The 23286-nt window shown below is 45.6% G+C and overlaps 1 protein-coding gene across 2 annotated transcripts in view; it reads left to right on the top strand.

Moving 5' to 3' along the window:
• adck1 (aarF domain containing kinase 1) overlaps nucleotides 1–23286 on the top strand; it is a 673127-nt gene that overhangs the window by 592655 nt on the left and 57186 nt on the right. The window contains exons 10-11 of one of the 2 annotated variants that reach the window (XM_043697034.2): nucleotides 4589–4782; nucleotides 16965–17584. In XM_043697034.2, coding sequence (XP_043552969.2) covers nucleotides 4589–4782; nucleotides 16965–17136 — 366 coding nt within the window. In that variant the 3' untranslated portion in view covers nucleotides 17137–17584. Of the gene's footprint in view, nucleotides 1–4588; nucleotides 4783–16964; nucleotides 17585–23286 lie in introns of those variants that run through there. The other variant, XM_087989469.1, reaches the window with a different exon arrangement.

Raw genomic sequence — 23286 nt, 5'->3', positions numbered from 1 at the left:
ACAAGTCAGGATTGTGATGGGATACTTCACACTTGCCCAGATGAGTGCAGCTTTAACAACACTTTATGAAGCTTGACACTATTGAGGACAAAGCAGACCTCTTGACTGGAACCACATCCACTTCTTCCACCAAGTTTAGTAGCAAAATATTACTACCGTAATTAGAGAGGATTTTTCTGAGGGATTGTTCAGTGAAACAGTATGAGTAGAAATCAGTAATAAGAAAGAGATGAGGTTGTATGATAGGATCCCCTAAATAGTTAAAGGGGAAATGAGGGAAAAATTACATAGAGAGATCTCAGATATATGTAAGAAGAATAGAATTGTAATAGTACGGAATCTTAATTTTCCAAATGTTGACTGGGACAGCCATAGTGTTAAAAGCTTGGATGGTAAGGAATTTGTTAAATGTGTTCAAGAAAACTTTCTTTATCAGTATGTACATGTACCTACTAGAGAAAGAGCAAAAGTTGACCTTCTCTTGGGAAATAAGGCGGGACAAGTGACTGAAGTGTGAGTAGGGGAACACTTTGGGACTAGGGATCATAATTCTATTCGTTTTAAAATAGTTATGGAAAAGGATAAGCCTTCCATAAAAGTTTAAAGTTCTTAATTGGAGTAAGGCAAATTTTAATAGCATGAGGAAAGAACTTTCAAAAGTTGATTGGAATAGACTGTTTGCGGTAAAGGGATGACTGATAAGTGGGAGAACATAAATAAGCACATAGGAACATAAGAATTAGGAGCAGGAGTAGGCCTCATGGCCCTTCAAGACCACTCTGCCATTCAATAAGATCATGACTGATCTTTCCATGGCCTCAGCTCTACTTACATACCCTCTCACCATAACCCTTAATTTCTTCACTGTTCAAAAAAAAAATATCTCAGCTTTAAAAACATTTACTGAAGTAGCGTTAACTACTTCACGGGGCAGGGAATTACTGATTCACAACCCTCTGGGTGCATTCAGTCCTAAATCTGCTCTCCCTACTTTTGAGGCTGTGCCTTTTTGCCCTAGTTTCACCTGCCAGTGGAAACATTCTCTCTATGTCTATCTTATCTAGTCCCTTCATAATTTTATATGTTTCTATAAGATGCCCCCTCATTCTTCTAAATTCCAATGAATATAATCCTACTCAGGATTTGCTACTCAGTCTCTGCTCATAAGCCAACCCCCTCAACTCTGGCTTTCAAAGGTGTGATAATGAGCGTTCAGAGGCATTATGTTCCTGTTAGAGTGAAGAGTAAGGCTGGAAGAGTTGGGTACAATGGATGGATAAATATGTTGAGGTTCTAGTCAAGAATGAGAAGGAATCATTTATTAAATATAGACAACTAGGATCAAATGAATATTTTGAAGAGTATAAAGAATGTAGGGGCATTCTTAGAGGGAAATCAGGAGGACAAAGAGAGGGGATATGAGATAATCTTGACAGATAACGTTAAAGATAATCCGAAGATATTCTATAAGTACATTAAGAGCAAAAGAGCAACTAAAGAGAGAATAGGGCCCCTTAAAGATCAATGTGTTGAACCTCAGAGATGCTAAATGAATATTTCATGTCAGTTTTTACTACAGAGAAGGAAATGGAGACATGAGAAATTGGGGAAATAAATATTGATGTTTTGAAAACGCTTCCCATTACGGAGAGGAAGTGCTGGAGGCGTTAGGAAACATAAGGGCGGATAAATTGCCACTGTTGGAATATTGCCTGCAATTCTGGTCTCCTTCCTATCGGAAAGATGCTGTGAAACTTGAAAGGGTTCAGAAAAGATTTACAAGCATGTTGCCAGGGTTGGAGGATTTGAGCTATTGGGAGAGGCTGAACAGGCTGGGGCTGTTTTCCCTGGAGTGTTGGAGGCTGAGGGGTGACCTTATAGAGGTTTATAAAATTATGAGGGGCATGGATAGGGTAAATAAGCAAAGTCTTTTCCCTGGGGCCGGGGAGTCCAGAACTAGAGGTCATAGGTTTAGGGTGAAAGGGGAAAGATATAAAAGAGACTAAGGGGCAACATTTTCACACAGAGGGTTGTATGGGTATGGAATGAGTTGCCAGAGGAAGGAGTGGAGGCTGGGACAATTGCAACATTTAAGAGGCATTTGGATAGGAATATGAATAGGAAGGGTTTGGAGAGATATGGGCTGGGTGCTGGCAGGTGGGACTAGATTGGGTTGGGATATCTGGTCGGCATGGACGGGTTGGACCGGAAGGTCTGTTTCCATGCTGTACATCTCTATGACTCTATGACCTGATCAAGTGTATCCCAAGACATTGTGGGAGATTAGGGTGGAAATTGCAGGCGCCCTAGCAGAAATATTTGTATCATCTGCAGACACAGGTGAGGTGCCAGAGGACTGGAGGGTGACTAATGTTGTGCCTTTATCGCAGAACAGCTCTAAGGAGAAGCCTGGGATCTATAGATGTGTGAGCCTGACATTGGTGGTGGATAAGTTGTTGGAGATGATTCTGAAGCATAGGCTTTAAGTGCATTTGGAGAGAAAAGTATTGATTAAGGATAGTCAGCATGGTTTTGTGTGAGGGAAATCGTTTCTTACAAACTTGATTCAGCTTTTTGAGGAAGTGACCAAAAAGATTGATTACAACTAAGTGGTAGATGTTGTTTGCATCGACTTTAGTAAAGTTTTTGATAAGGTTCTGCACGGTAGACTAATTAGTAAAGTTAGATCACATGGGATTCAGGGTGGAACTTGTCAATTGGACACAAAATTGGCTTGACAGCAGGAAACAGGGTGGTTATAGAAGGTTGTTTTCCGAACTGGAAGCATGTGACCAGCAGGGATTGGTATTGGGTCCATTGTAAATGATTTGGATGAGAATTTAGGACACATGATTAGTAAGTTTGCGGAAGACACCAAAATTATTGGTACAAGGGACAGTGAAGAAAGTTATCTAAGATTGCAAAGAGATCTTGATCAATTAGGTCAATGGGCTGAGGAGTGGCACATGGAGTTTAATTTGGATAAATGTGAGGTATTGCATTTTGGTAAAACAAACATGGGCAGGACTTATATAATTAATGATAGGCTTTGGGTGGCCATAGGGTCATACAGCAGAGAAACAGATCCTTTGATCCAACCCGTCCACACTGAACACAATCCCAAACTAAACGAGTCCTACCTGCCTGCTCCTGGCCCATATCTCTCTCAGCCTTTCTTATTCATTTACCTACCCAAATGTCTTTTAAACGTATTGTAGAGCAGAGAGGTTGCAGGTACTTATTTTTTTGAAAGTTGTGTTACAGGTAGATAGAGTGGTTAAGAAGGCACTTAGCACATTTGCCTTTGTTGCTCATACCTCTGAGTATAGGAGTTGGGACATCATGTTGAGGTTATACAGGATGTTAGAACATAAGACATAGGAGCGGAAGTAAGGCCATTCGGCCCATCGAGTCCACTCCGCCATTCACTCATGGCTGATGGGCATTTCAACTCCACTTACCCGCATTCTCCCCGTAGCCCTTAATTCCTTGTGACATCAAGAATTTATCAATTTCTGCCTTGAAGACATTTAGCATCCCAGCCTCCACTGCACTCTGCGGCAATGAATTCCACAGGCCCACCACTCTCTGGCTGAAGAAATGTCTCCACATTTCTGTTCTGAATTGACCCCCTCTAATTCTAAGGCTGTGTCCACGGGTCCTAGTCTCCCCGCCTAACGGAAACAATTTCCTAGCATCCACCCTTTCCAAGCCATGTATTATCTTGTAAGTTTCTATTAGATCTCCCCTTAATCTTCTAAACTCCCTTTGCTAGGGTACAGTGTACAGTTCTGATCGCCCTGCTATAGGAAGGATATTATTAAATTGGAGAGACTGGTTTAGTTTGGGAGCATGGTCTGCATGGATTAGTTGGGCTGAATGACTCTATCTACAAGATGCACTACAGAAATTCTCCTAAGACAGTAATTTCTGAACACATGATCAGTACCATCTAGAAAGACAAGTGCAGCAGATGCATTGTAAAACCACCATCTAGAAGCTCTCCTGCAAGCCATGCACCACCATCACTTGGAAATACATTGCCGGTCCTTTAATGCCACTGTGTCAGAATCTTGGAAAATGCTTCCCCACAGCACTGTTAGTATCTCTGCAGCCACATAACTGCAGCAGTTCAAGATGGCAGCTCACCACCACATTTTCTAGGGCATTTAAGAGTGGGATATAAATGCTAGCCTAACCAGCAACATTCATATCCCAAAGACAACCTTTAAAAATCAGACAGATTATTGTAATTATGGTCTTTAAGATTATTTCTTTAAGCTTAGCATGATCTCTTTGCATTTTGGCATCATACCTATACTTATATAACCTACTGTTATGCGTACCCTTTTTGTACATCCTGTTCAGCCTATCCTCTGACCTTTAAAGATATTTGTCTGTATCACTTGAAATCTGTTCTTTTATATTCCCTTCGAAGTATTGCTGTTCAGTGTGCCTGACCTGTACTTATTCATACTCCCACAATGTATCACCTTATAGTTTCTTGCTGCATTCAATCTCATCTACCATTTATCTCCAAATGTGTCATTTGTATCGAGAGTAATCAAGTGTTCCAATTGTCTTACAGGACGTGGAGATTAGAGTAAAAGCAGCTAAATATCTGCCGCGCATCAATGAACTGCTGAACAAGGTCCCTCGCCAAATGCTCCTGCTCCTAAAGACTAATGACCTGCTTCGGGGGATTGAAACATCACTCCAGACACGAGCCAATGCTACCTCCTTTATCAACATGTCACGTTGCTGTGTCAGAGCTTTGTCCAGGTAGGTTAAAGTGCATGGTACCCAGAGAGTATCGCCCTTCAGTGCTTTAAGGCCAAAGAGAAGGGACAGATTTGACTGTATTTTGATACTATGATTGGAGAAATATCGAGCCTTTTTACAGTGCAGGTTCTCCCTGTCTCAGTTTTTCTCTGTCGATTACACTCAGCACATCCAATGTCCCATCCCCCTCCCCTGAATTTTGTTATTCTCCTTCACTACCTTACTTTGTAACCAGTGTGTCCAGTGCAGTACCAAACCTCAAGTTCAGGGTGTGACCCAGAATCATTCTTCTTCTGAAGACAAGTCTTGTCAGACTTGAAAAATGAACTCTGTATCTCTCTCCGCAGACGCTGCCAGACCTGCTGAGTTTCTCCAGTGTTCTCTGTGTTTGTTTCAGATCTCCAGTATCTGCAGTATTTTGCATTTATACCAGATTCATTACCTGCTGCAACTGAAGTATCTCAGAGCTACCACAGAGATAAGAACAGTACTTTTGAGTGTAGCAACCTGCCAATGTTCTTACTTTCGGCAGCTATCTAGTGAAACCTACTAAAATATCAGATCAGAACAGGAATAGGCCTTACTACAATTGCAGTTACGATCAAACATTGTGGTGACATTGATCCATAGCAGTAAATGGAGCAAAGCACATCTGAAGCAATTGAATCAAAATCCTGGAACTCCCTTCCTGACTGCGCTGTGAGTCTATTTACTCACCATACACTGCAACAGTTCAAGAAGGCATCTCACCACCACCTTCTCAAGGGCAGTTAGGAATGGTAATAAAGTCAGTGATACCCACATTGCACGAACCAATATTTTCAAAACTTGGTCCACGTTAGCACTTACCTTACATAGAAAAGTATAGCACAATACAGTACAGGCCCTTCGGCCCTCGTTGTTGTGCCAGCCTTTTACCTACATGCTCTTCATTGTACTATCATCCATGTGCCTATCCAAGAGTCGCTTAAATATCCCTAATATATCTGACCTTCATGGAAACAAAAAGTTTGAACACTGTTGGCATGCACAGGTCATTCTGCTATAACGCACTTTCCCCAACGCAGATTTGCTGTAACACGATTGACAGACTGTGTGTAAAGCGTGAACTTTTAAAACTTCTGTTGGCTGTAATGCGATTACATGCCAATACTTTAAGCTATTCCTAAAGCACGACTTTTCTATAATGCTTGGTTGCACAAGAACACAACCATCACATTGTAGAAGAATGATTGTATGTTTAACTTCTACCTTTATCGATCTTCAATGTTGATATAGTTTTGCCTTAACCACTGGGTTCCACAGTCTGTCTGCCTTCTCCTGCCTTCTATTTAAAATCATGTAGAATTAGTCTTTCGTTCCTGGTTACTTCAACCCATCCTTTCACCATTTACAAAATTGCATGATAACCTTCATTGTTCACTGAAAGATATTCCACTTTTTTCCAAATCTTTCTTCATGGCTGAATTTGGTAGTAATTTTGCCACTAAACCTGTAATGTAGACACCTAGGCTATTCCTCTGGAATTGGGGGTTCAAATCCCACCATATTAGTTTTTGGAATTTAAGTTCAATTAATAAATCTAAAATATAAAGCTGGTATCAGTGATGGTGACCATGTCAACTATTGTAGAAGCCCAGCTGATTCACCAATGTCCAACAAGAAAGGAAATCTGCCATTCTCACCTGCTCTGGGCCTCCATGTGACTCCAACTCCACAGCAATATGGTTAGTTCTGCCACTCAAGTCGATCAATTCAATCACAAGAGGGATTGGTAATACTTGTTCCTAAGGTCCGTGTCCCATGAAAGAAGAAGTTAACATCATCTGGTTTTCTTGTCAATCAGTACACACTGCAATATCTTTCATATCACGTGGAGCACAATACTGCACAGGGAGTTCTAACTGAAGACTTATTGAGGATTTATCTAGATTCATTGTTACATGTTGGTTTTAATATTGTACAGCTTTTGAAATAAAACAAATTCCATTGCTTTTCTTTATAGCCTTTTCATCCTGAGATTCTGCCTTCAATATCCTATGCCATTACAATTCCAAAGCCCTCTACTTTTACACAACACCAACCTGCTTCCAGTCAGAAAATGATTATTGTTACATTTCTTTCAATCTGAGTGCAACACACTTAGTGGGATTGCATTCCAAAGGACAATTTTGCTTCCAGCTTATCAATATCCATTTGCCATTTCCTCTGAACTTAACTGTATGTGCAGTTTTGGTATCCTTTGCATATTTTAACACCAACCCAGCCCGGGGCTGACACTGAAATCATTGATCGAGGCTGTGAACAGAAGTGGTTCCAGACCTGAAGCTTGCGCCACACCGTGATTCCAGTGAAAGTTTGAATCAGGCTGGTTGTGCATCAGAGTAGTAATGTCCCATGACCCAGTTATCCAGAATCCCAGGTTAAAGTCCTGGGGATATGGATTCAAATCAGATGGTGAAATTCAAAGTCAAGAAAAAGAAACATCTGGAATTAACAAGCTAGTCTAATGGTGACCACATAACCACTGTCAATTGTTGTAAAAAACCATTCAAGTCCTTCAGGGAGGGAAATCTGTCATCCTTGCCTAGTCTGGCCTTCATGTGATTGGTTGATTGATTTATTGTTGTCACACGTACTGAGGTACAGTGTAAAGTGTTGCTTTGCGTGCTCTATAGGCAGATCATACCAAAACAAAGTCCATCAGGGTGGCAAACAGAAAGCAGTATACAGTGTTACAGTTGCAGAGAAGGTGCAGAGAGAAAGAGAGATCAACATTAACATTTGCGAGATCTGTTCTAACGTCTGATGACAGTGGGGAAGAAGCTGTTCTTGAATCCATTTAGAACATAGAACATAGAAGAATACAGCGCATTACAGGCCCTTCGGCCCTCGATGTTGCGCCGATCCAAGCCCACCTAACCTACACTAGCCCACTATCCTCCATATGCCTATCCAATGCCCGCTTAAATGCCCATAATGAGGGAGAGTCCACCACTGCTACTGGCAGGGCATTCCATGAACTCACGACTCGCTGAGTAAAGAATCTACCCCTAACATCTGTCCTATACCTACCACCCCTTAATTTAAAGCTATGCCCCCTTGTAATAGCTGACTCCATACATGGAAAAAGATTCTCACTGTCGATCCTATCTAAACCCCTAATCATCTTGTACACCTCTATCAAGTCACCCCTAAACCTTCTTTTCTCCAATGAAAACAACCCCAAGTGCCTCAGCCTTTCCTCATACGATCTTTCTACCATACCAGGCAACATCCTGGTAAACCTCCTCTGCACCCGTTCCAGTGCCTCCACATCCTTCCTATAGTATGGCGACCAAAACTGCACACAATACTCCAGATGCGGCCGCACCAGAGTCTTATACAACTGCAACATGACCTCAGTACTCCGGAACTCAATTCCTCTACCAATAAAAGCCAGTACGCCATATGCCTTCTTCACCGCACTATTTACCAGGGTGGCAACTTTCAAAGATCTGTGTACATGGACACCAAGATCCCTCTGCTCATCCACACTACCAAGTATCCGTCCATTAGCCCAGTACCCCATCTTTTTGTTACTCTTACCAAAGTGAATCACCTCACACTTAGCTACATTGAACTCCATTTGCCACCTTTCTGCCCAGTTCTGCAGCTTATCTATATCCCGCTGTAACCTGCCACGTCCTTCCTCACTGTCTACAACTCCTCCGACTTTCGTATCATCCGCAAACTTGCTCACCCAACCTTCTAACCCCTCCTCCAGGTCATTTATAAAAATGACAAACAGCAATGGTCCCAAAACAGATCCTTGTGGAACACCGCTAGTGACGGCACTCCAAGATGAACCTTTGCCATCAACTACTACCCTCTGTCTTCTTCCATCCAGCCAACTCCTAATCCAAACCTCCAACTCACCCTCAATGCCATACCTCCGTATTTTTTGCAGTAGTCTACCATGGGGAACCTTATCAAACGCCTTACTAAAATCCATATACACCACATCTACCGCTTTCCCCTCGTCCACCTCCTTAGTCACCTTCTCAAAGAATTCAATAAGGTTTGTGAGGCACGACCTGCCCTTCACAAAACCATGCTGACTATCCTTGATCACATTATTCCTATCCAGATGTTCATAAATCCTATCCCTTACAATTCTCTCTAAGATTTTGCCCACAACAGAAGTGAGACTCACCGGCCTATAGTTACTAGGGTTATCCCTACTCCCCTTCTTGAACAAAGGAACCACATTTGCTAGCCTCCAATCTTCTGGCACTACTCCTGTAGACAACGAGGACATAAAAATCAAGGCCAATGGCTCTGCAATCTCCTCCCTTGCTTACCAGAGAATCCTAGGATAAATGCCATCAGGCCCAGGGGACTTATCTATTTTCACCCTTTCCAGAATTTCCAACACCTCTTCTCTACATACCTCAAAGCCATCCATTCTACTTAATTGTGACTCAGTATTCACATTGACAACAATGTCCTGTTCCTGATTGAATACTGACGAAAAGTATTCATTCAGTGTCTCCCCAATCTCTTCAGCCTCCACACGCAACTTCCCACTACCATCCTTGACTGGACCTATTCCTACCCTAGTCATTCTTTTATTCCTGACATACCTATAGAAAGCCTTAGGGTTTTCCCTAATCCTACCAACTAAGGACCTTTCATGTCTCCTCCTTGCTGCTCTTAGCTCTCTCTTCAGGTCCTTCCTGGCTACCTTATAACTCTCAATCGCCCCAATTGAACCTTCACGCCTCATCTTTACATAGGCCGCCCTCTTCCGTTTAACAAGGGATTCCAATTCCTTATTAAACCACGGCTCCCTCACACGACCCTTTCCTCCCTGCCTGACGGGTACATACTTATCAAGGACACTCAATAGTTGCTCCTTGAACAAGCTCCACATATCAATTACGCCCTTGCCTTGAAGCTTACTTTTCCAAGCCACACATCCTAAGTCATGCCTCACCGCATCATAATTTCCCTGCCCCCAGCTATAACTCTTGCCCTGTAGTGCACACTTATCCCTCTCCATCACTCGAGTAAAAGTCACCGAATTGTGGTCACTGTCCCCAAAGTGCTCACCTACCTCTAATTCTAACACCTGGCCTGGTTCATTACCCAGAACCAAATCCAGTATGGCCTCACCTCTTGTTGGCCTGTCTACATATTGTGTCAGGAAACTCTCCTGCACACATTGAACAAACACTGACCCATCTAACGAACTTGAGTTATAGCTTTCCCAATCAATATCAGGAAAGTTAAAGTCCCCCATAACAACCACCCTATTACTTTCACTCTTCTCTTGAATCATCCTCGCAATCCTTTCTTCTACGTTTCTAGGACTATTAGGAGGCCTGTAAAAAACTCCTAACAGGATGAGCTCACCTTTCCTATTCCTAACCTCAGCCCAAACTACCTCAGATGGCAAGTCTTCATCCATCGTCCTTTCCACAGCTGTAATACTATCTTTGTACATGTTTTCAAACTTTTATATCTTCTGCCCCATGGAAGAGGATGAAAGAGAGTATAACCGGGGTGTGAGGATCTTTGATGATGTTGGTTACTTTCCCAAAGCAGCAGTAAGTGTAGACAAAGTCAATGGATGGAAGGCTGGTTTATGTGGTTAACTGGGCTTGGGCAGAACAGTGACATACTAAACTATGATGCATCCAGATAGGACGCTTTTTATGGTGTATCCATAAAAAATGGTTAGAGTCATAGAAATGTACAGCACGGAAACAAACGCTTTGGTCCAACTCGTACATGCCAGGTATCCCAGCCCAATATAGTCCCATTTGCCAGAACTTGGCTCATATCCCTCTAAGTCCTTTCTAATCATGTACCCATCCAGATGCCTTTTAAATGCTGCTATTGTACCAGCCTCCACCACTCCCTCTGGCAATGCATTCCATACATGTACCACCCTCTGAATGAAAAGGTTGCTCCTTAGGTCTCTTTTATATCTTTCCCCTCTCACCCTAAACCTTTGCCCTCTAGTTCAGGATTCCCCCACCTCAGGTAAAAGACCTCATCTATTTATCCTATCCATGCCCCTCATAATTTTGTAAACCTCTATAAGGTCACCCCTCAGCCTCCGACGCTGCAGGGAAAACAGCTCCAGCCTGTTCAGCCTCTCCCTGTAGCTCAGATCCTCCAACCCTGGCAACATCCTTGTAAATCTTTTCTGAACCCTTTCAAGTTCCCCATCATCCTTCCAATAGGAGGGAGACCAGAATTGCACACAATATTCCAAAAGCAGCCTAACCATTGTCCTGTGCAGCTGCAACATGACCTCCCAACTCTTACCCTCAACCCTTTGACCAATGAAGGAAAGCATACCAAACATCTTCTCCACTATCCTATCCACCTGCGACTCTACTTTCAAGGAATTGTGTACCTGCACAACAAGGTCTCTTAGTTCAGCAACATTCCCTAGGACCTTACCATTAAGTGTATAAGTCCTGCCCTGATTTGCTTTCCCAAAATGCAGCACCTCACATTTATCTAAATTAAACTCCATCTGCCACTTCTCAGCCCATTGGCCCATCTGGTCAAGATCCTGTTGTAATCTGAGGTAACCTTCTCCGCTGTTGACTACACTTTGGTGTCCTCTGCAAGCTTTATATACATGACGAATCATTATTATACACAACGAAAAGCAGTGGACCCAGCACCGATCCTTGGGGCACTCCAATGGTCACAGGCCTCCATTCTGAAAAGGAACTCTGCATCACCACCCTCTGTCTTCTACCTTTGAGCCAGTTCTGTGTCCCAATGGTTAGCTCTCCCTGTATTCCATGAGATCCAACCTTGCTAACCAGTCTCCCGTGGGGAACCTTGTTCAATGCCTTACTGAAGTCCATATAGATCATGTCCGCTGCTCTGCCGTCATCAATCCTCATTGTTACTTCATCAAAAAACTCAATCAAGTTCGTGAGACATAATTTCCCATGCACAAAGCAATGTTGACTATCCCTAACAGTCCTTGCCTTTCCAAATACATGTACGTCCTATCCCTCAGGATTCCCTCCAACAACTTGCCCACCACCGATGTCAGGCTCTCTGGTCTGTAGTTCCCTGGCTTGACTTTACCACCTTTCTTAAACAGTGGCACCACTTTAGCCAGCCTCCAATCTTCCAGCACCTCACCTGTGACTATCGATGATACAAATATCTCAGTAAGAGGCCCAGGATTCACTTCCCTAGCTTCCCACAGAGTCCTAGCGTACACCTGATTAGGTCCTGGGGATTTATCCACTTCTATGAGTTTCAAGACATCCAGCACTTCCTCCTCTGTAGTATGGACATTTTTCAAGCTATCACCATCTATTTCCCTACATTCTATATCTTCCATGTCCTTTTTCACAGCAACTAATGCAAAATACTCATTTAGTATACCCCCATCTCCTGCGGCTCCCATATAGGCTGCCTTGCTGATCTTTGAGGGGGCCTATTCTCTCCCTAGTTACCCATTTGTCCTTAATATATTTATAAAATGCCTTTGAATTCTCCTTAACCATATTTGCCAAAGCTATTTCGTGGTCCCCATTTTGCCCTCCTGATTTCCCTCTTAAGTATACTCCTACTGCCTTTATACTCTTCTTAGGATTCACTCAGTCTCTCCTGTTCATGCCTGACATATGCTTCCTTTTTCTTAACCAAAACCTCAATTTCCCTAGTCATCCAGCATTCCCTATACCTACAAGCCTTCCCTTTCACCCTGACAGGAATATACTTTCTCTGCACCCTCGATATCTCATTTTTGAAGGCTTCCCATTTTTTAACCATCCCTTTACCTGCAAACATATGCCCCCGATCAGCTTTTGAAAGTTCTTGCCTAATACTGTCAAAATTAGCCTTGCTCCAATTTAAAACTTCAACTTTTAGTCCTTTTCCATCACTATTTTAAAAGTAATAGAATTATAGTCACTGGCCCCAAAGTCCTCCCCCACTGACACCTCAGTCACCTGCCCTGCCTTATTTCCCAGGAGTAGGTCAAGTTTTGCACCTTCTCTTGTAGGTACATCCACATACTGAATCAGAAAATTGTCTTGTACACACTTAACAAATTCCTCTCCATCTAAACCCTTAACACTATGGCAGTCCCAGTCTATATTTGGAAAGTTAAAATCCCCTACCAAAACCACCCTATTATTCTTACAGACAGCTGAGATCTCCTTACAAATTTGTTTCTCAATTTCCCTCTGACTATTGGGGGGGTCTATAATACAATCCCAATAAGGTGATCATCTCTTTCTTATTTCTCAGTTCCACCCAAATAACATCCCTGGATGTATTCCCAGGAATATCCTTCCTAAATACAGCAGTAATGCTCTCCCTTAACAAAAATGCCACTCCCCCTCCTCTCTTGCCTCCCTTTCTATCCTTCCTGTAGCATTTGTATCCTGGAACATTAAGCTGCCAGTCCTGTCCATCCTTGAGCCATGTTTCTATAATTGCTATGTTCCATGTTCCTAACCATGCCCTGAGTTCATCTACCTTCCCTGTTAGGCCTCTTGCATTGATGTAAATGCAGTTTATTTTATCAGTTCTACCTTGTTCTCTGCTTTGTCCCTGTCTGCCCTGATTGTTTGACTCACTCCTTTGCCCAACTGTACCAATCTCAGACTGATCTCTTTCCTCACTATCTCCTTGGGTAAACTCCCCCACCACCCCCCCAACCTGAGCAGCTCTCGCAAATCTCCCTGCCAGAAGATTTGTCCTCTTCCAATTCAGGTGCAATCTGTCCTTCTTCTACAAGTAATTTCTATCCCAGAAGAGATTCCATTAATCCAAAAATGTGAGCCCTTCTCCCATGCACCAGATCCTCTACTATGCATTCATCTGCTCTATCCTATTCTTACCCTCATTTGCACGTAGCACTGGAAGTAATCCAGATATTACTACCCTCGGGGACCTTCTTTTTTAAATTCCTGCCTAACTTACTATATTCTCCCTTCAGAATCTCATCCTTTTCCCTTCCTATGTCGTTAGTTCCAATGTATACAATGACCTCCTGTTGGTCCCTCTCCCCTTAGAGAACATTCTGCACCGTCTCTGAGACATCCTTGATCCTGGCACCAGGGAGGCAACGCACCATTTTGACTTTTCGCTGCTGACCGCAGAAAGGTCTGTGAGCCATTTGACGAGAGAGCCCCCATACACAATCGATCACTTGGAACCCGACATACCCCTCATTACGTTAGAGCCTGTCTCAATACCAGAAACCTGCCTGTTTGTGTTAAATTTCCCTGAGAGTCCATCAACTACTACGTTTTCTAAAAAACAGCATACTTGTTTGAAATGGGGATGGCCACAGAGGACTCCTGCACTACCCTACCTACCTCTCCTACCTTTTAGCCTCCTGAAGGAGTAGAGACATTATTGTGTTTTCTTGATGTGGGTGGACCAGGACAGATTGTTCGTGATCATCACTCTCAGGAACTTGACGCTCCTGACCATCTCCACCTCAGCACCATTGCTGCAAACAGGGGCGTGCCCTTCACTCCACTGCCTGAATTCAATGATGTTTTGTTGACATTAATGGAGAGATTGTTGTCTTTACACCGTACCAGTAAGCCCTCAATCTCTTCTCTGAATTCTGTCTCGTTGTGGTTTCAGATCCGACCTATAATGGCAGTGTCATCAGCAAACTTGTAAATGGAGTTGGGGCGGAATTGGCCACACAGTTGTGAGTGTCATGTGCTTGACTTAACTACCCTTTTGGCAACTAGGGATGGGAAATAAATGCTGGCCTAGCCAGTGACACCCATCTCCCACATGAACAACTTGTAAAAAAAAGTTAACATCACCAAAAAATAATTACCTGGTCATACTGCTATTTATTTTGGTGGGGGGGGGGGGGGGGGGGGGTTTGTACCACACCAGTTGGCTATATTACACCACTGACCATGTATTGAAGGTGCTATAGAAATGCACACTCTTCCTTTCTTTGACACCCTCTAAAGCTTTTGGTCACCTTCTCTGGCTCACACTTAGTATTCGCACCATCCCTGCCCCTTGTTTCCTCAGACATTAAAATGCCCAGTGAAAGATATCCTTTATAATCCACTCTCCCAGATCGCCACCCATCACAGTCATCTGAAAAAATCCTGAACCTTGAACCATGCTCCTGCCACATGGCCACTCCCAGGTGGATGAGGAGACGTGTCCATCAAATTCATGAGCTGGTATTGGTATTGCTGTTAAAATCATGCTGTCATCAATCCTGACAGGCATTTATTCTTTTTTTTGACGTCTCAAATTCTGATTTCCTCCATGCTGCTGTTCCGTTTCACAGAATCAAAGCCAGCGACACCAGTGTACTAGAGCTGACACCTCCAGGGACATGTTGCCAGTTCAAATGTTTGAAGTAAACGCATTTCTGAAAATGCCAAGCAGCAATACTCTCCCTGTTATAGAGATCACAAAACAACTGCAGAGCGTTTCATTTCATCCTTGAACAATTTGCCGTTTATTTTCCTCAATGAGGAGCCACATTGAACTCAAGGCAACGAAAATTGAGTAGGTTTTCTGAAGAGCAGGCCATACTTTCTTCTGCATTACTGCCAGGTCTCCCTGCTCCTATCTCTCGAGCCAACAAAATGATAAATGTGAGTACTGTTGAAATAAGGCACATATTGATGAAAGTTTTCATTTTGCACTCATCAGGACAGAACACAAGAATATTAATTTGAGGGAGAAACCAACACTTTGTACATTGTAGGAGAAGAGTGCTGATTCATTGGGAATTGAACCCTGATTGATAGTTGTATTGCCACAGAGAATGCACCATTTAGTGATGACTGATCGGCTAAGTTTAAATCTTACACCAGGCTGTATGATTGGTCAAGCCATTGCCATGTGGAATGAACCAGCAAATGGCTCTTGCCTCTTATGTTGAGTTGGATCAGGTGCAGTGTCTATCCATGTTCTTTCTGAATGCAAAGAACACGGGTCCTATGTACTAATATCTGGAACTTCCAGTACACCACACTCTAGGCTCAGGTCTAAAGTGATGATCAACATAATTCTGTACACACTCGGGATTATTGAACAACAACTATCCAATTTAGAATCACATCTCATGTCGGACACTGTATTGTGGGTTTTGCAAGCATTTCTGTTTGGGTACATTGAATACTTTGTTTGTTACAGACAGCTGAAAGGATATGCTGCTTGATACCGTATTTAGGACATATGGCCTACATACCTGGCACCATACTGGCATGGAATTTCATCTACAACGTTGCTCATTTGTGTGATAGGTGTAACGTCTTTTTGGCTAGATGGCAAATTTAAATGACAAATATTATCTGATAGATATTAACCATTGGCCAGGATGCTCAATTAAGGTCAACTGAGAAGAAAACACCTTTCATTAACAACAAAATGTGCATTCTACGTTACGTTTTGGATTAGAAATTCATGTTTATTGTGTATATTGACCTCCACATGGGTCACTAACACCTGAGGTATCCTCGGTTGTGCCTGAGCTCAGAACCTATGCATTGGTCAAGCCACAAATCAGCCAGGGCTCATCTTCCCCTAGAGTGGTGTAATGACCAAGTGGTGAGCACGCTTATGATTTTTTTGCCACGTTGAAGGTACTGTATAAATACAAGATGTTGTTGTTATAAGTTAGCTGCCATCCCATCCCATTCTTGAAGCGTGAATACTGAGCTGTTTCTTAACGTGAGTTGCTCTGACCCGCTCTGAATCTAAGGATTCCTGAAAGAGTACTACTTATGCATCCACTATCTTTGTAACTACTTCTGTCAGGCAGCAGTGAGGGAGAAAATTGATCAGATATTTTTAAAAAGTATTTACTCTTAAGGATATGGTTTAAAAGCCATGAACAAAATGAACTTCATGGAGGGTATTTAAGAAAGAGGTTGATGGGTTCTTGATTGGCAAGGGGATGAGGGGTCATGGGGAGAAGGCAGGAGAATGGGGTTAAGAAACAGCCATTAATCAAATGACAAAGCAGACTCAATGGGCTGAATGGCCTAAAACTCCTCCTACATCTGATGGTCTTATCAAAGAAGGTGCTATAAAACATGTGTTCAGCGCTAATGGTTTTCTGAAGGACCACTTTTGAGGCTTGTGGTGTCTGGATTTTGTGTTCACTCTCAGGAATTTGAACATCGATTTTCTGTTTTATTTGACAGGCACGAGAGGGATAAATGTCAGTCCTGGTACGGGAAGCTGAAAATCTCCCTGTCCGAGACTCTTGATCTTTGGCAGATCAACCTTTATGAGGCATTGCTGTGGATTAAGGCAACGTTGCTGGGGAGCTGGATCGCTGAGATCTTAGGCTATCATCATCCTCACCCGCAATGATGCTGCTCTCTGCCAAAGGAAAGATGATGAATATTTATTCTCCAGTTCTCTGCTCCTCTGCAGCACTTGACACCTACTCTGGAGGTCTCCCAGATTTCCTGTGTGCTCTGATGTTATAACAGATCAGGCCTAATGACTAACAAAAACAGAAGTTGCTAGATCTGCTCAGCAGGTCTGGCAGCAACTGTGGAGGAAATCCACAGTTTATGTTTTGGGTCCAGTGACCCTTTTTCAAAAGAAAGGTTAATGTCTGGCTTGCTTAAGAGTTTGTTTCCATCACTGTTAAAAGGTTAAACTGATTATCATACATTCTGCCATTCATTTGTGATGTTCATTGGTTCAGTCATGTAGCCATCCTCTACCTCCCACTCATCCCCCTGCCTCCCCCTTACCCCTCCACCTATCCCTTACCCCCTGCCTCTCCCTTACCCCCTGCCTCTCCCTTACCCCTCTGCCTCTCCATGACCCCTCTGCCTCTCCATGACCCCTCTGCCTCTCCCTGACCCCCCTGCCTCTCCCTTACCCCTCCACCTCTCCCTTACCCCCGCCTCTCCCTTACCCCTCCACCTCTCCCTTACCCCCGCCTCTCCTTACCCCTCTGCCTCTCCCTTACCCCTCCACTTATCCCTTACTCCCTGCCTCTTCCTTACCCCCCGCCTCTCCCTTACCCCTCCACCTCTCCCTTACCCCTCCACCTCTCCCTTACCCCCTGCCTCTCCCTTACCCCTCTGCCTCTCCCTTACCCCTCTGCCTCTCCATTACCCCTCTGCCTCTCCCTGACCCCTCTGCCTCTCCCTCACCCCTCTGCCTATCCCTAACCCCACTGCCCCCCCCCGTATCCCTCTGCCTCTCCCTTATCCCTCTGCCTCTCCCTCACCCCTCTGCCTCTCCCTCACCCCACTGCCTCCCCCTTATCCCTCTGCCTCTCCCTTATCCCTCTGCCTCTCCCTGACCCCTCTGCCCCTCCCTGACCCCTCTGCCCCTCCCTCACCCCTCTGCCTCTCCCTGACCCCTCTGCCTCTCCCTTACCCCTCTGCCTTTCCCTTACCCCTCTGTCTCTCCCTCACCCCACTGCCTCCCCCTTATCCCTCTGCCTCTCCCTCACCCACTGCCTCCCCCCTTATCCCTCTGCCCCTCCATCACCCCTCTGCCTCTCCCTCACCCCTGTGCCTTTCCCTTACCCCTCCACCTCTCCCTCACCCCTCTGCCTCTCCCTCACCCCTCTGCCTCTCCCTCACCTCTCTGCCACCCCCTCACCCTACTGCCTCCCCCTTATCCCTCTGCCTCTCCCTTATCCCTCTGCCTCTCCCTTATCCCTCTGCCTCTCCCTCATCCCTCTGCCTCTCCCTCACCCCTCTGCCTCTCCCTGACCCCTCTGCCTTTCCCTTATCCCTCTGCCTCTTCCTCACCCCTCTGCCTCTCCCTCAACCCACGCCTCTCCCTCACCCCTCTGCCTCTCCCTCACCCCTCTGCCCCTCCCTCACCCCTCTGCCTATCCCTTACCCCTCTGCCCCTCCCTCACTCCTCTGCCCCTCCCTCACCCCTCTGCCCCTCCCTCACCCCTCTGCTCCTCCGTTACCCCTCTGCTTCTCCATGATTGCTCTGCCTCTCCCTCACCCCTCTGCCTCTCCCTCACCCCTCTGCTTCTCCCTTACCCCTCTGCCTCTCCCTTAATCTCTGCATGTCCCTTATCCCTCTGTCTCTCCCTTAGCCCCCTGCCTCTCCCTTACCCCTCTGCCTCTCCCTTACCCCTCTGCCTCTCCCTTACCCATCTGCCTCTCCCTTACCCCCGCCTCTCCCATACCCACGCCTCTCCCTTAGCCCTCAACCTCTCCCTTAGCCCTCTGCCTCTCACTTACCCCTGCCTCTCCCGTACCCCTTGCCTCTTCCTTACCCCTCTGCCTCTCGCTCACCCCTTTGCCTCTCTCTTACCCTCTGCCTCTCCCTTACCCCTCTGCATTTCCATTACCCCTCTGCCTCTCCCTGACCCTCTGCCTCTCCCTGACCCTCTGCCTCTCCCTGACCCTCTGCCTCTCCCTTACCCCCTGCCTCTCCCTGACCCCTCTGCCCCTCCCTCATCCCTCTGCCTTTCCCTTACCCCCGCCTCTCCCTTACCCTCTGCCTCTCCCTTACCCTCTGCCTCTCCCTTACCCCCTGCCTCTCCCTGACCCCTCTGCCCCTCCCTCATCCCTCTGCCTCTCCCTTACCCTCTGCCTCTCCCTTACCCCCTGCCTCTCCCTGACCCCTTTGCCCCTCCCTCAGCCCTCTGCCTCTCCCTTACCCTCTGCCTCTCCCATACCCACTGCCTCTCCCTTACCCCTCTGCATCTCCCTTAACCCTCTGCCTCTTCCTTACCCTCTGCCGCTCCCTTACCCCTGCCTCTCTCTTACCCCCCACCTCTCCCTGACCCCTCTGCCTCCCCCTTATCCCTCTGCCTACCCCTTATTCCTCTGCCTATCCCTTACCTGTCTGCCTATCCCTTACCCCTCTGCCTCTCCTTTACCCTCTGCCTCTCCCTTACCCCTGCCTATCCCTTACCCCTCTGCCTCTCCCTCGTCCCTCTGCCTCTCCCTCGTCCCTCTGCCTATCCCTTACTCCTCTGCCTCTCCATGACCGCTCTGTCTCTCCCTTACCCCTCTGCCTTTCCCTTAACCTCTGCCTCTTCCTTATCCCCTGCCTCTCCCTTACCCCCTGCCTCTCCCTTAGCCCTCAACCTCTCCCTTAGCCCCCTGCCTCTCCCTTACCCCCTGCCTCTCCCTTATCCCTCAACCTCCCCCTTAGCCCTCTGCCTCTCCTTACCCCTCTGCCTCTCCCTGACCCCTCTGCCTCTCCCTTACCCCTCTGCCTCTCCCTTACCCCTCTGCCTCTCCCTTACCCCTCTGCCTTCCCCTTACCCCTCCTGCCTATACCTTACCCCTGTCTCTCCCTTATCCCTCAACCTCTCCCTTACCCCTGCCTCCCCCTTTTCCCTCCTGCCTCCCCTTTACCCCCTGCCTCTTCCTTACCCCCTGCCTCTTCCTTACCCCTCCACCTCCCCCTTACCCCTCCACCTCCCCCTTACCCCTCCGCTCCCCCTTACCCCTCCTGCCTGTCCCTTACCCCTCTGCCTCTCCCTTACCCCTCTGCCTCTCCCTTACCCCCTGCCTCTCCCTTACCCCTCTGCATCTCTGTTACTCCTTTGTTTGTCCCTTAGCCCTATGCCCTGTTAGTCTCAGAAATCTGACGTTGGGATCCATCTAAATCCTCTGATAGTGCAGTTGTCCCAATTGTGCCTGTACACCATCAAACTCCACTGAGTGTTCAACTCCCTTGAGTTGAGAAGCTGAAGGGATCATAAAATTCAGAAGATTAACAAGCAGTCGCTGCTGTTAATTGAGAAGCTCTTTTCTCTGAAAGTATGGGGAATTTGATGGGATGGAGGGAGTGAAGTGGTGGTGGGAGGATAGAGTCCAGAAGCAGCTTCTCATTGCTCAGACTTTCCAAGCTGATATCCAGAAATGCTTCTTCACATAAAGAAAGCTGCCGTTCTTTTTCCCAGGATGGGATCCTATTGTAAATGTCAAAACGGAGGCCGCTAGAATTTTGGCTCACCAAGGTTATGAAAGACTTTCAGAGCCAAGGCGGGTTGGTAGAGTTAAGACCTGTTGGATTTTGAAGGCCAGGGTTCAAGTTCCACTTGCTCCAATGGTGTAATAACATTTCTGAACAGATTGATTAGAAAATATCTACAGATCAGCCTAATTGTAAGACAGAGAATACTCAATAGGTTGAAGGGCTACCTTCTCTTTCTCTGATCCTATTAATACACTGTCTCCGGCAAAATGCAACCACAGTTATGGGCAGCATGGGGGCTCAGTGGTTAGCACTGTTACCTGACAGCGCCAGGGACCTGGGTTCAATTCCACACTTGGGCGACTGTCTGGGTGGAATTTGCACGATCTCCCTGTGTTTGTGTGGGATTCCTCTGGATGCTCCAGTTTCCTCCCACAGTCCAAAGATGTGCAGGTTAGGTGGATTGGCCTTGCTAAATTGCCCATCTTGTTCAGGGATGTGTACGCTAGGTGGCTTAGCCTTAGGAAAATGCAGGGTCACAGGGGATAGGGAGTGGGTCTGGGTGGGATGCTCTTCAGGGGGGCAGTGTGGAGTTCTGGGCCGAATGGCTTGCCTCCATACTGCTGGGATTCTATGGTCCGAGCAGAAAGGCTTCAGGTTTGATTCCTGCTTTATGTTTCAGTTCAGTTGACAAGTGCATTGGAGTATCAAGTTTAAGCTTAAGCCCCCCACCTCCTTGGCACGGAAGAGTAGACAGCTACTGATCACTGTCTCATTGTAACTGTTGGAAAAGCAAAGACAATACTGAGTTCATCAGCAATGCCTTACACAGTCAAACAGTCTGATGGCAATCGCTGGTTCGACTCAGACACAAAGTACAGTCAGAAAACAATATCCTATAAAGTATAGTCAGTTGAGTTTGGGTAACAGAAATGAAGATTAAACTTGTACTTTAATCTTGCACGAGCTCTGGAAGTTTTACAATATTTCTGAAGTACTTGTGAAGTGCAAAACTGTAAGAATTCCAGTCTCTACACAGCAAGCTCCCATAAACAGTGACATGGTAATGACCAATTAATTTCTTTTTCAAACCGCAGGGGGATTGAGGGATAAACATTATTCAGCTATCCAGGGATAATGCTCTGTTCCTCTTCAAAATCGTGCAGTGGGATTTGTTTATCTCAAGCTGAAAGGACAGAAAGCAGCTCGCTTTAAGCTTTATGTTAGACATCTGTGACAGTGCAGCACGCCTTCAGTGTCAGCCTTAATCTTTCTGCTCAAGGTTCTGGAGTGAGACTTGAACCCATAACGTCCTGCCTTCAAGACAAGAGTGCTGCCAGGCTGATTCACTTCCAGTTTATTGCTGCTTGTACAGAGCAGTTCATCTACTCTTCTTAAAGCTTGAATATGTTGCACAAAGCCACTTCCACCTGAGCCCATGTCTGACTGCTCTTTCTACTTCGGTATTCACAATTTGAGACTGCTTTTGTTTTGGTCTGCCTCATCTATTTCTGAGGAGATTGCTTCTGTCTCGCAATACAAAAGCAGACTTTCCTCAGGAGCTGCCTCATTCCATCCCCACTTTCCTTGCCTTATGATTTTGATTTTTCTTTGATTTGATTGTCACATGTACTTAGGTACAGTGAAAAGTTTTGTTTTGCGTGCAGTACAGGCAGATCATACCATATAAAGTGCATTAGGGCAATAGAACAGAGTGAGGAATACAATGTTACAGCTGCAGAGAAGGTGCACAGAGAGGGAGATTTTTGGAAATGTGGGCATTTGTTGGCTGTGCCAGTCCCTAATTTCCCATGAGAAGGTGGTGATGAGCTGCCTTCCCAAACCACTGCTGTCCTTGGGGTATGCAAACACCCACAATACCATTAGGGAGGGAGTTCCAGGATCTTGTCCCAGTGATAGTGAAGCAACGGCAATATATTTTGACAAGAATGGAAATGGTCATGGTTTTGGAAGGTGCTGTCTCAGGAACTTTGGTGAATTTCTGCTGCTCATGTTGTAGATCGTATACACTGCTGCTACTGAGTGCCAGTGGTTGAGAGAGTGTACGTGATGCCAGTTATATTGGCTGTTTTGTCTTGCATGGTGTCAAGGTTCTTGAATATTGTTGGAGCAGCACTCATCCGGTCAATGGGGAGTATTCCATCACGCTCCTGACCTGCGCTTTTGTTAATGATGGACAGATTTTGAGGAGTCAGGAAATCTTATTTGCTGCAGTATTCCTAGCCTTTGACTTGTTATTATAGCCACTGTACTTTTATAGCTGGTCCAGTTCAGTTATTGGGAGAAAGTGAGGATTGCAGATGCTGGAGATCAGAGTCGAGAGTGTGATGCTGGAAAAGCACTGCAGGTCAGGCAGCATCTGAGGAGCAGGAGAATTAAGGTTTTGGGCAAAAGCCCTTCATCAGGAATCAGCCCTTCTTGATGAAGGGTTTTTGCCTGAAATGTTGATTTTCCTGCTCCTCAGATGCTGCCCTGACCTGCTGTGCTTTTCCAGCACCACATTCTCAGTTCAGTTATTGTTCTCCCTGTGTCTGCGTGGGTTTCCTCTGGGTGCTCAGGTTTCCTCCCACAGTCCAA

This window comes from Chiloscyllium plagiosum, unplaced genomic scaffold (assembly GCF_037043375.1).
Source record: "Chiloscyllium plagiosum isolate Xiang-an unplaced genomic scaffold, Cpla_swu_hap1 HiC_scaffold_8, whole genome shotgun sequence".
NCBI classification, from domain to species: domain Eukaryota; kingdom Metazoa; phylum Chordata; class Chondrichthyes; order Orectolobiformes; family Hemiscylliidae; genus Chiloscyllium; species Chiloscyllium plagiosum.
Note: the sequence above shows the minus strand (reverse complement) of the source record. Positions and strands in the feature narration are given on the sequence as shown.